The 13,975-nt window shown below is 50.7% G+C and overlaps 1 protein-coding gene across 2 annotated transcripts in view; it reads right to left on the bottom strand.

Moving 5' to 3' along the window:
• Positions 1–9,567: 9,567 nt before the first annotated feature.
• KANK4 (KN motif and ankyrin repeat domains 4) overlaps positions 9,568–13,975 on the bottom strand; it is an 85,679-nt gene continuing 81,271 nt past the window's right edge. For both annotated transcript variants that reach the window (XM_008265153.4, XM_051857690.2), the window contains exon 10: positions 9,568–11,351. In XM_008265153.4, the coding sequence (XP_008263375.3) occupies positions 11,247–11,351 (105 nt within the window). In that variant the 3' untranslated portion in view covers positions 9,568–11,246. The remainder of the gene's footprint in view (positions 11,352–13,975) is intronic.

Below are 13,975 nucleotides of genomic sequence, written 5' to 3'. Positions count from 1 at the left end.
AAGACAGAGACATAAGACATAAGATTGAGAACTTCTTCCCAGCCAAGAAGCAAGGGCCCAGCCTGTGTTCAGACTGGGGCATCGCTGGGTGTGGGTGCGCCCTTTCTCCTGCTCCCTCCCTCTTCCCCTGAAGGGCTTTCTGGGGTTGGAAATCGTGAACTTCCTCTGGGGCTTTATCAGCACAGTGTTACTGGACCTCAGAGCCCTCCAGGCGCAGGGAGGGGAAGATTCCCTAGGCTGCTGGGTGGCTGGGACTCACCTAACAAGGTTATCAGACATGGGCATGACTTTTTATTTAAAGATGTATTTATTTATTGGAAAGGCATAGATACAGAGAGAAGGAGAGAACTAGCAAGGGAGTGAACAAGAGATCCTCCATTTGCTGGATCACTCCTCAAATGGCTACAAATGGCCAGAGCTGGGCCAGGCCAAAGCCAGGAGCTAGGCGCTTCTTCCGGGTCTCCCACGTGGCTGCAGGGGCCAGGTACTTGGGCCGTCTTCTGGTGCCTTCCCAGGCGCACTAGCAGGGAGCTGGACTGGAAGCTGAGCAGCAGGAGCTCCTGCTCTGAGCTGGGAGCTGGTGTCACAAGCTGCAGCCTAGCCCTCTGGACCACAGTGCAGACCTGGGTGAGACCAGAGCACGCCTCACTCAACCACATGGCTACTGGTTCCCTCACACACATAGGCTAACGTCTACATTAATGAAACAGAGGCAAAGAAAGGTGACCTTGGTTTGTTATCAGTGTGAAAGATTTATTTAAGTCAGAAACCTCCTGCCGAAGCAGCCTGGAGGGGGGCTCCAAGAGAGACAGACCCCCTTGGGGAAAAAAAAAAAAGGAACTGCAGCTAACAATCAGAAGCCGGGAACAAAACCCATCAAAAGCCTGTGTTTATAATCTTTCCTGTCCTGTCTAGCTTGATAAAACAAAAACCATCAGATGGGTGGAATTGCCACTCCCTTGCTATTTTCATGATAGGACTAGAAGCCCCCAAGGAGTGGCATATGCACTTTGATCTTGCTAAAGGTAACTTTGGGGGGAAGCAAGCGTTTTGCACCCTCCTAAAGGGACTCCCTTTCCTCATTTTCCACCAGGATCAACCTAACTGCCTACTGACCCGTGTGACTCCTCACAGTGCTAAGAATGAAACAGCAACATAGGAAGGCGACCTTGGTTCTTGTCCCATGTAGAATTGTCATGGGGCCGGTGCTGTGGCATAGTGGATTAAGCTACCATCTGTGGTGCCGGCATCCCTTGTTGGCGCCAGCTCGAGTCCTGGCTGCTCCACTTCCTATCCAGCTCCCTGCTAATGTGCCTGGGAAAGCAGCAGAGGACGGCCCAAGTGTTTGGGCCCCTGCATCCACATGGGATACCTGAAAAAAAGCACCATGCTCCTGGCTTTGGGCCAGCCCAGCCCTGGCTGTTGTGGCCATTTGGGGAGTGAACCAGCAGATGGAAGATCTCTCTGTCTCCTCTCTTTCTCCATAACTCTACCTTTCACATATATCAATAAATCTCGAAAGAAAAAAAAAATGCCACGTGGACAAGGCAGTGAGCAAAGCGAAATTTACAAGTCAGAACCTCCTGCTGCATCAGCCAGGAGAGGGCTCCAAGCGAGGAAGACCCTAGAGGCCAGTGGAAGCGGGGTTTTAAGCACAGTTTTGGGGAAAAGCAGAACAGCAGCCAACAATGAGTTAGAAGTCGGGGACAAGAGCCATCAAAAGGCCGGATTTGTAATTTTGCTTGCCTTGTCTGGCCTGCTCAAGATAAAATAAAAGATTTTTTGTTTTCCCATCAGAAGGGTGGGAAAGGTAACTTCCTTCTATTCTCCTGATAAGAACAGAAACTCTGAAGGGTGAGACGGGCACTTTTGTCTTGCTAAAGGCAGCTTTTGGGGAGAAACTAGCATTTTGCACCGTCTCACAGAGATTTTCCCTTTCCTCCTTCCCACCGGGACCAACCTAACTGCCCGTTAACCCGCCTGACTTCTCAGAATAGGAGTCACATTTTCCTTCATCCAGCCGTGTAGCACATACATTTGGTGGAAAACACTGGTGCCTTCTTTTGGATCGCAAATTATGTCAGAGGTCAACTGGGGGGGGGGGGGGGACGGCAGGGAAGATTCCCCTGACTTCAGAGAAGGTTTGCTGCAAGCTTGCTTTAAGCACATGGCTCAGTTTACAGAGCTTGTGCATGTGCTGAGGGTTGAGTTGATAGGTGGAAACGCCATGGCGGCTCTCAGTAGGTCATAGTCATTGCCCCCTCCCCCTCCAGAGCTTCCAGGTAGGTCAGGCCTGGTGTCCCATCCTGATGTCTACCACAGGAAGGACTCTCAGAAGCTCCTGCTTCCAGGTTGCACACAGAGTGGGAAATGTCCCCAGTGTCATCATATGGGACTTGTTCACCAGCACCTACAGAAACCAAGCTGGGTCCTGGCTGAGAAAAGAGCCAGTCTGTGCAGAACTTGGTCACTAATGTAGCCCATGATGGAGTCAAGGCTAAGTCAGGACTGAAGGAGAGGAAATGTCAAGGGAACAGACCAGATGGCTTCCCATGGCATCAGTGACTACAAGTCAAGGTCAAGAGAACAGTGAGGCTTGATTCAGAGGGCTACGTGTTGGGAGGAGTGGGGATTGAGTGTCCAAGTCCACCAGCTCCCAGCCTTGGTAGCTGTCAAGTCCCTTCAGTTGGGCCATCTGACTTCCAAGAACTGACACCATCCACACCCACACAGCCATTGTCTACATTAACCTGACTTTCCTTTTCCATTGTCTTCATGAACATAACTACTCTTCCAGGAAACTCCCACCCAGGAAAGTAAAAGCTGCAGGTAATTGTTTATTCCAGGAAGTTTCAAAAAAACCATTGATGGGGCCAGCGCCATGGCGCACTTGGTTAATCCTCCGCCTGCGGCACCGGCATCCCATATGGACACCGGGTTCTAGTCCCTGTTGCTCCTCTTCCAGTCCAACCCTCTGCTGTGGCCTGAGAAGGCAGTGGAGGATGGCTCAAGTACCTGTATAAGGAGACCAGGAGGAGGCACCTGGCTCCTGGCTTCGGATCGGCATAGCTCTCCGGTTGTAGTGGCCATTTGGGGAGTGAACCAATGGAAGGAAGACCTTTCTCTCTGTCTCTCACTGTCTATAACTCTACCTATCAAATTAAAAAAAAAAATACACTGAAGTGAATATCAGCAGCTAAACTCCTTAATAGCACCAGTTTATTTCTTAAAACTCTGATCGCCTTGCCTCAGAAATGTTCCGCTTGCTGTGTCCACCCACTCTAAACTCTCATATCATGACCTGGCTCAGTCCAGCAGCCCCTGCAAGCCCTGGATGTACACAGTCTGCAGCCCTCCTCTCTTCCTGCTGGATCAGGCTGGGCCTCGTTCTCAAAGCCAGGGGTAGGTGAGGAAAGGAGGCAATGCCCGACACCACTTTTCTCATTTCCAGGCCGGGAACCAGCTGGAAGAAAAGTATACCAGAAACAGGGATCCACCTGATCACGGATCAAAGCTTAAAGGAAGCGCGTGCTAAGATTTGCACAGTGGCCATTGGAACTTCGCGCGCAGACGCATCGGGTCGCTGGTCACAGGCAGAGCCAAGTTCCCCCGTGGGGCTGACTGCCCTGCTGAGCCGACAGAGGACGGAAACACACCCCTTGCAGCTTCTCTGCAGGCAGGTGGAGCAGAGTCCGGGCCCAGGCTTCACTCTGCTTCCGGCCTGGATCCCATCCCTGTGATCATCGTCGGGGAGGTGGTCAGCAGACAGTTTTTGCTCATATTCTGTTTTCTGAGGAAGAGAGCGGCAATTTCTCACTTCCCTGGCAACCGGAGGGTTGGAAAATGTGTAGTCCCGACCACCATCCAAGGAAGAAGGGTTCCATTTACTTCAAAGCCAAGACTCAGGAGCTCTTTCGAGGAGGGGTCAGAGAGGAAGTCCGATGGGACCTTCTCAAATGCCAGGGGGCTCCCTGGGCCACCTCTCCCCTGCATGGAGAGGGGGTGAAGGCATTGATTTGGACTGTGGGGACTCCCTCTTTGGCGGTGGGCGATTAAGCCAGTGTGGGGTTCAGATCACCTGTGCCCGGGACAGAAGTCCCTTCTTCCCCAGGAGTGCAGAGCACATGGCACACTGCCACCTCCACGGGTCCAGTCCCACCCACTCTGCCTGTTTGTCCCCTCTGTCCTGGGGCCACCCTGCAGGACCCACAGCTCAGCGCTGACATAATCTGGGCCCTAAAGCAGCTCTGTCCTCTCAACTGGGTCCAAGCGCCCCTCCCCCAGCCTGCGTCACTGGCAAGGGAGCAAGAGGCGGTGGAGTGATGTCACAGAGCCTGATCTCCTGGCTTACTTCCTAGATCTGCTGCTTCAAGGCTGTGCAGCCCTGGATGAGTCACTTAACTCTCTGTGCTTCAATATACAGACTTATGTCTGGGCAGTTCCGAACACTCACCAAAGGCAAGCTGCTGTTTGTATCGGGCCAGGTCTATGGAAGAAGGGAGCTGTCTACTGTTCATTGAGCTTTGCCATAGGGGCTATAAGGCCGCCACAAAACACAACAAACACCGGAGTTAGAGGAAAGGTTTATTGTCAGGTGGGGGAGCCTGATGGGCTGGGGGGGGGAGGGTGAGAGAGTAAGAGAGAGAGTATAAGCGAGAGAACACGCGTTTGGGAACAGGTCCTATTAAACCTTTGTGGGGTGGGGGATGGGCAGGGAAATAGGAGCAGCAAATCCCATTAGGATGGGGGTGGAGCTGACACTGGTGGTGGGCCATCTGGTCACCTGGCTTCCAGCAATGGTGGTGGGGATTAGAGCCTAGGATGGCATCCAGGGCATAGATGGTGCCACAGATAAGACTGTGCCATTTTACTAACAGGGGCTAAGCACTATGCAATCTGATTTTTGCTAATTAAACTCTTAAAAGAGGCCCAGTGTTGTGGTGTATCAGGTTAGACTTCCACTTGTGAGGCCAACATCCCTTACCTGAGCTCCGGTTCTAGGCCCAGGGCTCTATTTCAGATCCAGCTCCCTGCTCATGTACCTGGGAAGGCAGTAGAGCATGGCCCTAGCATTTGGGCCCCTCCCACCTACATGGGAGTTCCAGGTGGCAGAACCCAGATCAGAACTGATTGTTTTGACCAGTTGGGGAGTGAACCAGCAGATGGAAGGTTTCTCTGTCTCTTCCTCTCTTTGTCATTCTCTTTCAAATGAATAAAATAGTTTAAAAAGTTTATTTTATTTATTTGAAAGGCTGAGTTACAGACAGAGAAGCAGAGTCAGACAGAAAGAGATCTTGCATTAGCCCCTGGTTTATTCTCCAAATGGCCACAATGGCTGGGGTTGGGTCAGGCCGAAGACCAGGAGCCAGGAGCTTCTTCTGGGTTTCTCACATGGGTGCAGGGGCCCAAGAACTTGGGCCATCCTCTGCTGGTCTCCCAGGTGCATTAGCAGGAAGCTGGATCGGAAGTGGAGCAACTGGGACTTGAATTGGTATAAGGCCGCCATAAAACACACCAAACACCGGAGTAAGGAAAAGGGTTGTTAGTAAAATGGTACGGCCTGATCTGTGGCGACATCTTAGACTCTGGCCCCCTCACCATTTTGTACACTAAGCTACATTCTAAGCCCAGCCTGGCTTACCAGAAGACAGGTGACCAAATGGCCCAATCACAAGGGTCAGCTCCTCCCACACCCTAATGGGATTTGCTGCTCCCACTTCCTTACCTCTGCAAAGCTACATAAGACCTGTTCTCCCAGTACGGGCTGCTGTTCTCTCTCTGCCCAGGGAGGCTGTTCGTCCGGTTTCCCCCACCTGACAATAAACCTTTTCCCTTACTCCGGTGTTTGGTGTGTTTTGTGGTAGCCTTGCCTTTCAGAGTATATTGATGGGGGAAACCCGACAGGTCAGAGGGAAGGGGCAAAGAAGAGAGGAAGAGAGGTCCAGAGAGAAAGATCAAGAGAGAGAGAGAGGGTGAAGAGAGATGTGGAAACAGAGAGCACGTGTGCAGGAAGCAGGTCCTGTTAAACCTTTGCCGGCTGGGTGGGGAGGGAGGGCGGGGAAATAGGAGCAGTGAATCCCAGTAGGGTGGGGGTGGAGCTGACACCGGTGGTTGGGCCATGGGGCTTAGGACAGGAAGCTTACTGTGCAAGGTGGCAATGGGGCCAGAACCTAAGATGGCTTCCGGGGCATAGATGGCACCACAGATAAGGGCAAAATTTTGCTAACAACTGGCGCCATATAGGATGCCGTTGTTCTCTGATAACCATTCATTGCTTTTACATTAGTAATAGAATTCCCAACTTTTAGCTGGGCACCCAGAACACACATTTCACCTTCTAGCTCCCCTGGCAGCTTGATGGGGCTGTGTAAGTTCTGGTTAGTGAAGTGTGTGTGTGAAATGATGGATGCCAACTCTGGGTCCTGCATTTAAAGGGAAGTGTAATGCATTCCCCCTTCCCACTGGCTTGAACTTGGTAGCGACTGACCTTGATCCATGAAGATGAGGCCCATGCCCTTGGGATGATGAAATAGCAAGTCACAGGTACTGAGATCCACTACACCATAAAGTCATTCTATCTGCTGTGAATGGACACATGAGCAAGATATCATCATCTCAATCACGTCAGCCATTGCATGTCTGGTTCTCATTACCATGGGAGGCCCCAGATGCACTTGGCAGTCCGTGGCAGTTTTAAGGGTCTGGTGCTCTGGGTAGCTGAGGTCAGGGTGGGAGAAGCTTGGGAAGGCCTTTAGAAGGAGCAGCCTTTCCGTGGTTGGGGTAAGGGATCCTCCTCGTGAGATCAGGCCCTGTGCAGTGCTCACGGTGGAGTCCCGCAGCCAGCAGCCCTGCAGAAAGCATAGCCTTGTGTTGCCTGGAAGATTCCCGGATACAGGCTCCGTATCTCGAGGCAGCCAGTCCTTAAGTGAATCGGTGCCTTTGAAATGGCCCAGTGTGGAAATCTGGCAGGAACACTGGCTTTTTTTGACAAATCTGAATGAAGAGCTTCAGACAGTAGCAGGGGCTCCTTAGGGTTAGGGCGTGAGAAGAGAGCAAAGTCACGTGGTTGAGGGCAGCACAAGACAGAGCAGAATTTGCAGGAGTAAAGGTCAACGCAGGTTGAAAGGGTGGGCAGATAGAGAGAACAGATGAGAGCAGAGATAGAGAGAACAGATGAGAGCAGAGAGAGGAGCGTCCAGGACTCGAACCGGCGCCTATATGGGATGCTGGCACTGCAGGTGGCGGCTTTACTTGCTAAGCCACAGTGCCTGCCCAAGGCTCCACTTCTCATCCTTACCATTACTGTTATGTACTCAGAATCTCTCGAGAACCTCCTCACTGACAGATCACTTGCTTCTAACTCCCCGGGATCATCCCAAAGAGTGAATCTGATCAGTTGGCTAAACTGCATAGAATTTTTTCAGTGGCTCCTCACTGCCCACTGAAGATTTTTTTGTTTGTTTTTTAGAGAGAGTCAGACAGACAGAAAGACACGCACACATAGATCCTATCTGCTGGTTCATTCTCAAATGCCAACAATGGTTGAGGCTGGGCCAAGGCTGAAGCTGGGTGCTGGGAATTCAATCAGACCAGTAGGAATCCAGTCACTTGGGTCATCACCCCTGCATCTGACAGTCTACACTGGTAGGAAGCTGGAGTCTGCAGTCAGAGTTGGGAATAGAATCTAGGTACTTGCAAATGGGATGTAGGCATTTTAACCACTAGGCTAAACACCCACTCTCTTAAATGCAGTTTTCTGAATCCCTGAAGTTGGCAAATTTTGCACAGATGTGCATTTTTTCTGAAGAAAGCTTTGGATTCTCTAAGGGCCTGGGAGACAGGCACCTCAAGTGACAACATAAACACACAAGTGAGACAGATCTCCCAACCTCCCTCTCGAATCTGCTCTCCCAGCATTTCTCCCATGCTACCGAAACTGCAGTCATTCTGAAGTTCTCTCCTTGCCTGACAGCCCATTCCTTTCTCCATGTCACGTCTTTGCACCTGCTTTCTATCTAGAATGCTCTGGCAAACTACACATCCTAATAGTTTAACTCAAAAGCTGCCTCTTCTATGAGGCCTTCCTGACTCTCTCTGGCCCAATCAGACTCCACAGCACAGACTTTCATCATTTATTTGTTATGTATTTATTATTAGCCATAGTCTGTCTCCTTCACAAACCAAGAACTCTGGAGCCCAGGAGCCTGAATAGACAATCCACAGATTTGTTGAAAAAAAAAAATGGAGCACCTTTTTTTAAAATTTATTTGAAAGGCAGAGATACACAGAAAGAGGAGCTACAGATCTTCCATCCGCTGTTTCACTGCAATGGACTGAAGCCAGGAGCCAGGAGCGTCTTCTGGGTCTCCCACCTGGGTGGCAAGGGCCCAAGGACTCAGGCACATTAGCAGGGAGCTGGATAGGAAGTGGAGCAGCCAGGACATGAACCAGTGCGAATGTGGGACGCTGGCACTGCTGGCGGCAGCTTTACCTGCTATGCCACAGCACTGGTCTGCTTGGGTGCCCTTTCGAAAAAGTAAATCAGAAGAGTTGTTTCTTATGTTTCTATTCTCTTCAAGTTTTTCCTTAAAGTCCTGGGAAACAATTTTCTACAGGAAAATTGATGCTCTTTAAAAGCTGCTGCTTGGGCTGGCATTGTGGTGTGGCACGTAGTCACCACCTGCAGGCACCAGCATCCCATATAAGTGACAGTTGTCCTGACTGCCCCACTTCTGGTCTAACTCCCTGCTAATGTCCTGGCGCTGTGGCTCAGTGAGTTAAGTCACTGTCTGCAGCGCCAGCATCCCATATTGACTCTGGTTCAACTCCTGGCTGAACCACTTCCAATCCATCTCCCTGCTAATGCACCCAGGAAAGCAGTGGAGGATGACCCAAGTGCTTGGGCCCCTGCATCTATGTGGGAGACCTGGAAGAAGCTTCTGGCTCCTGCCTTTGGCCTGGCCCAGCCCCAGCTGTTGTGGCCATTTGGGGAGTGAACTAGTAGATGGAAGATTTTTCTCTATGTAACTATCTTTAATAGAAAAATAAATTAAGAAAAAAAAGCCAATGCTGGGACCGGCATCAGGCACCTTGCTATTTTGATAGACACCTGCTGAGTGAATTCTGCAGCAGAGGGTCAGTGAGAGGGAGACAGGTGCCGCCTACTCCTGTTGCCACATTGAGGGCTCAGGTGTTTCAGTGCAATGCAATGGTAAGGAGGGAGGAGATTATGCAACCACATTCAAAACCCAAGCCTAGAGGGAACAAAGTAAGAGTCTCAGATTGGAAAGACTTTTTGGTAATGATGAGTAGCTGTCTTCAAACTTCAAGCTAACTAGTTTGTCTTCTCCAGTAAAAACTATTTTTAATAACTGGAGTCAACTGAGATTTGTTAAGTGGCCCGATGAAAATTGTCACCCTCATGTGAGATGTGGAAACAGATCCTAAGCCAGCAACACAGGACCTCCCCCCACCCTCTGCCAACTGTAAAAACAGGATAAGAAAACCCACATTGCTGATTTCCAGAACCAAGAGCAGAGAAATGCAAAGAAACTTCAAGACAGAAGATGGAGAGGCAGCATTTTAATACACCATCAACAAGGTGAGGCCGCAGCCTAGTCAGCCGAGGTGCGGCTGGAGCCCGGTAGCAGCAGCAGCAGCCCCTGGCAACCGGGCAGAGGGGCAGAGGGGCAGAGGGGCAGAGCCTCAGGGCTTGCCCCACCCTCCTGCAGGCTGACCAGCTCCCAGGGGATTTGTATGCACATCAGCGTTTGCAAAGCGCGGAGCTAGACTGGGGATTAATGGAGGTTTTGCTCTGGCAATGTGTTTTGAAAGCACGTTTTAGCTCACTCTGTGCTCCGGTCTCTCCGCCTCTGAGCAGCATCAACACACGTCAGTCGGCCAGTGTTCCAGCCCGAGCCCTGGAGCTGCTCTTAGGAATCACGGCAGCAAAAGCAGTGTGCGGCTCCATTCCTGTAGACAGCCTTTATGGGTTATAAATTGGATTCCAAAACTTCCACCAGCTGTTTCTTGCATGGCACCCCCCAGGATGCGGGTTGGATGATGATTTCTGTTTTCAGAGATGATGAAACTGGAGCCCAAGGAGGCTTTGTGAAGCATCAACAGCACCAGGCAAACCAGCATCCCCGCCAACATGTGAGGCTCACCAACTGTGCTGTGCCTCCTCCCAAGGGCATTTTTTGCATAAGAGATTTTAAGGAAGTACACACTCACGGATGCGAGCTATGGTACATGAACCATGCCTGCATGGCCTCAGGGAATACGGCACCTTAGGGAAGAGCTGTCTGGTGGTGGGCACTGTCAGTCTGGGAGGGCCCTGCCCTGCTCTCACGCTCCTGGGGCAGCCCAGCAGCTGCTTGCTCACAGGGCTATGCAGGGAAGCACCAGGCATTACCATGAGGCCACGGCCACGGCTATGGAGGGGAGGTGGTGACGTGCAGATGACAGCAACCCATTCCCGGGAGGAAGCTCATTCTGATTTGTCTGTTCCTTTCCCAGGCTCAGAAGAGCTGATGTTACCGGACTCGGCCTGGATTTCCTAAGTCACATTTCCCAGGAGCGAACTGGAGCCACTGGATGGCTCAGAAATAGTCAAGACTGTGTGGTTGGCATCGGTGCCGATGTGCTTCTCCCCACCTTGTTGGAAGATTTAGGAACTTAAGATTCTGTGAAGCCCCTCCAAAGCAAGCTCCCCTCTATGCGGAGACTGTCCCCGGGTCCACCAGGGGACGCCAGCCAGAGTGGCTGCCCCTCCTCACCAGGCGTGCATATTCAGTGGGACAGAGTTGGGTATACTTGCAAAAAAAAAAAAAAAAAAAAAAAAGACGGTGCACTTTCAAACTCTGTGTAAAAAGTATTGCTTTTCTAATGTGCGACTGTGCCAGCCTGCCTGCCTGCCTGCTTGCTACACGATGCTACAGAAGGGAGAGTCAGGAGGAGTTCAAGGCGGAAGATGTTTTGGATGTTTGGACAACACCAATGCACACCCCACACTCCCGTGCACTTTGCACCCTGCTCTGGAGCCCGAGCAGTTTTGGGGCTTGGCCTGAGGCAAAGACTACAAAGCATCCTAATGAGCAGAATATACAAGAGGAATGTATGTGCATATTTGACATAGTTGTTCTCTGGAGGGGCAGCCCTCTGGCTCTGACCCCTGCTCTCTCCAAGGGCGAGGGAGGAGTCCAGAGAAGGAGCTTTTGTTCTCCTCGCTGCTTCTGTGGCAGCCCTTACAGCCCCAGGGACCTGCCCTGCTCCGCGTGGGCCCGCAGAAGCCCTGCCATTTCCACAAGGGCGGGGGAGTTCAGAGCGATGGACAAAGCTGTGCGGCCAGCCTACAGGGGAGAAAGAAAAGAGAAAGCCACGTTATCCTCTCTGCCGCCCAGCCCAGACGGAATGGACGCTTGGGAGTCGGGGGTCTGACAGGTGGCTGGGGTCTCTTCCTAGGATCCACAGACCCCAGGAGAGAAGGAGGTTCAGGTGGGATGAGAGTCAGGAGAACTGGCCCCTTCCCCACTCACTGTGAGGACTGCACTAATGCTAACGGAAAACAGCCATGCTTTTTTTTAAAAATTGAGAACCAGAGGAACAATCACTCTTCCTGTTCCATTCCACAGACCTACCTGAACGTCTCCCCAGTCTGCTCTATGCAAATTTGTTATTGGTTTTTAAATAGAGGAATGATAATGTACATCAATTTTGAATATCTGCTTTTATTTTAAACTTACCATGGTACGCCACAAGATTTTTCCCTGTTCTTATATAGTCATCAAGATACATGAATTTTTTGACTGCATAATATCCTATAATTTGCTATCCATTTTCTCCTTCTGTGGGAGACTCAGGTTGTTTTCAAGTTCCCACTAGTATAAACAAGCAAAACTTATTTTTCCATTTTTAATTATTTCCCAAGGGCTGACTCCTGGACATGGGCTCACAGCAGGAGGAACATGCACGTTTCTAGCACCTGGTACTCGATGTTATAGTGCTTTTGAAGACAAGTTCCTACCCCCCAATAGATACCCTCTTGACTTGCAAAATTTTAAAGTCTCCTGTTGTGTTTCCCATTTCTTTCCCAAAACCAATCCCCATTTTCAAAAGTTTGTTTATTTGAAAGGTGCAGTTAGAGAAGGAAAGAGAGAGAGACAGAGAGAGAAGAGAGAGAGAGAGAAAGATACTCCATCCACTGGTTCACTCTCCAAATGGCCACAACAACTGGGACTGGGCCAGGACAGAGCCAGGAACCAGAAGCTTCTTCTGGGTCTCTCACTGGGTGCAGGGGCCCAAGGGCCATCTTCTGTTGCTTTCCCGGGTATATTAGCAGGGAGCTGGATCAAAAGTGGAGCAGCCAGGAAGACTTAAACCAGAGTCCATATGGGATGCTGGCATCACAGTGGCAGCTTCACCAGTCACGCAACACCTGCCTCACCTATCCCCATTTAAAAAATATTTATTTGAAAGACAGAAAGAAAAAGAGATATCTTTTATTTGCCAGTTCATTCTCCAAACGCCTGCAATAGCTAGGGCTGGGCCAGGACAAAACTAGGAGCCAGGAACTCCATCTGCGTCTCTCACATGAGTGCAAGGGACCCAACCACCTGAGTCTTCACTTGTTGCCTCCCGAGGCAAGAAGCTAGAATCAGGAGCGGAGCAGGAACTTGAACGCAGAAACTCTGATTTGGATCTGGGAGTCTCCCCCAAAGGAACCTCCCCCTCCCATGTCCTTTTTTTTTTTTTTTTTTTTTTGATTGATTAATTGATTTGAAAGGCTGAGTTACAGAGGGGCAAAGGCAGAGAGAGAAAGAGGTCTTCCATCCACTGGTTCAGTCCCCAGCTGGCTGCAACCGCCATTGCTGGGCTGATCCAAAGCCAGGAGCCAGGAGCCGTTTCCTGGTCTTTCATGTGGATCTTGGCCATCTTCTGCTGCTGTCCCAGGCCATAGCAGAGAGCTGGATAGGAAGTGGAGCAGCCACGACTGGAAGTGGTGCCCAAATAGGATGCCAGCCCTGCAGGCAGTGGCTTAACTGCTATGCCACAGTGCCGGCCCCTCATGTTCTGTTCTTCAACAATAGGATCTAACAGCCAGCTCTGTGGTGTGGTGAGTTGGGCTGACACCTGCAGCACCCACAACCCATATGGGCATTGGCCAGTCCTGGCTGCTCCACTTCCAATCTGGTTCCTTGCTGAAGCACCTGGGAAAGCTGTGGAGGATGGCCCAAGTGCTTGGGCCCTTGCACCTATGTGCGAGACCTGGAAGAAGCTTCTGGCTCCTGGCTTCGTCCTGGCCCAGACCCAGTTATTGTGGCCATTTGGAGAGTAAACTAGTGGATGGAGGATCTCTCTTTCTTCTTCCCTCTCTCTCTGTAACTCTGCCTTTCAAATAAATAAAGTAAATCTTAAAAAAAAAAAAGAAACAAAACTCAATAGGATCTAGCAAAAAAAAGTCAGATTACTAAATCACTCTCTAAGGTTTTTAAATTTTTTCAACAAGCTTTATTTTTTTTAAAATTGATTTCTTTCTTTCTTTCTTTTTTTTTAACAGGCAGAGTGGACAGTGAGAGACAGAGAGAAAGGTCTTCCTTTTGCCATTGGTTCACCCTCCAATGGCCGCCGCGGCCGGCGCATCGCACTGATCCAAAGGCAGGAGCCAGGTGCTTCTCCTGGTCTCCCATGCGGGTACAGGGCCCAAGCACTTGGGCCATCCTCCACTGCACTCCCAGGACATAGCAGAGAGCTGGCCTGGAAGAGGGGCAACCAGGGACAGAATCCGGCGCCCCGACCAGGACTAGAACCCAGTGTGCCGGTGCCACAAGGTGGAGGATTAGCCTATTGAGCCACGGCACTGGCTAAAATTGATTTCTTTATTTGAGGCAGAAAGAGAGAGATCTCCCATTCACTAGTTCTCTTCCCAAATGCCTGCCACAGGCCCTTGCTGGGGCTGAAACCTGGAGCCAGAAAC

The sequence above is a fragment of the Oryctolagus cuniculus genome, chromosome 7, assembly GCF_964237555.1.
Source record: "Oryctolagus cuniculus chromosome 7, mOryCun1.1, whole genome shotgun sequence".
NCBI classification, from domain to species: Eukaryota; Metazoa; Chordata; class Mammalia; order Lagomorpha; family Leporidae; genus Oryctolagus; species Oryctolagus cuniculus.
The sequence above is the reverse complement of the archived record's forward strand: the minus strand, read 5'-3'. Positions and strand labels throughout refer to the sequence as shown.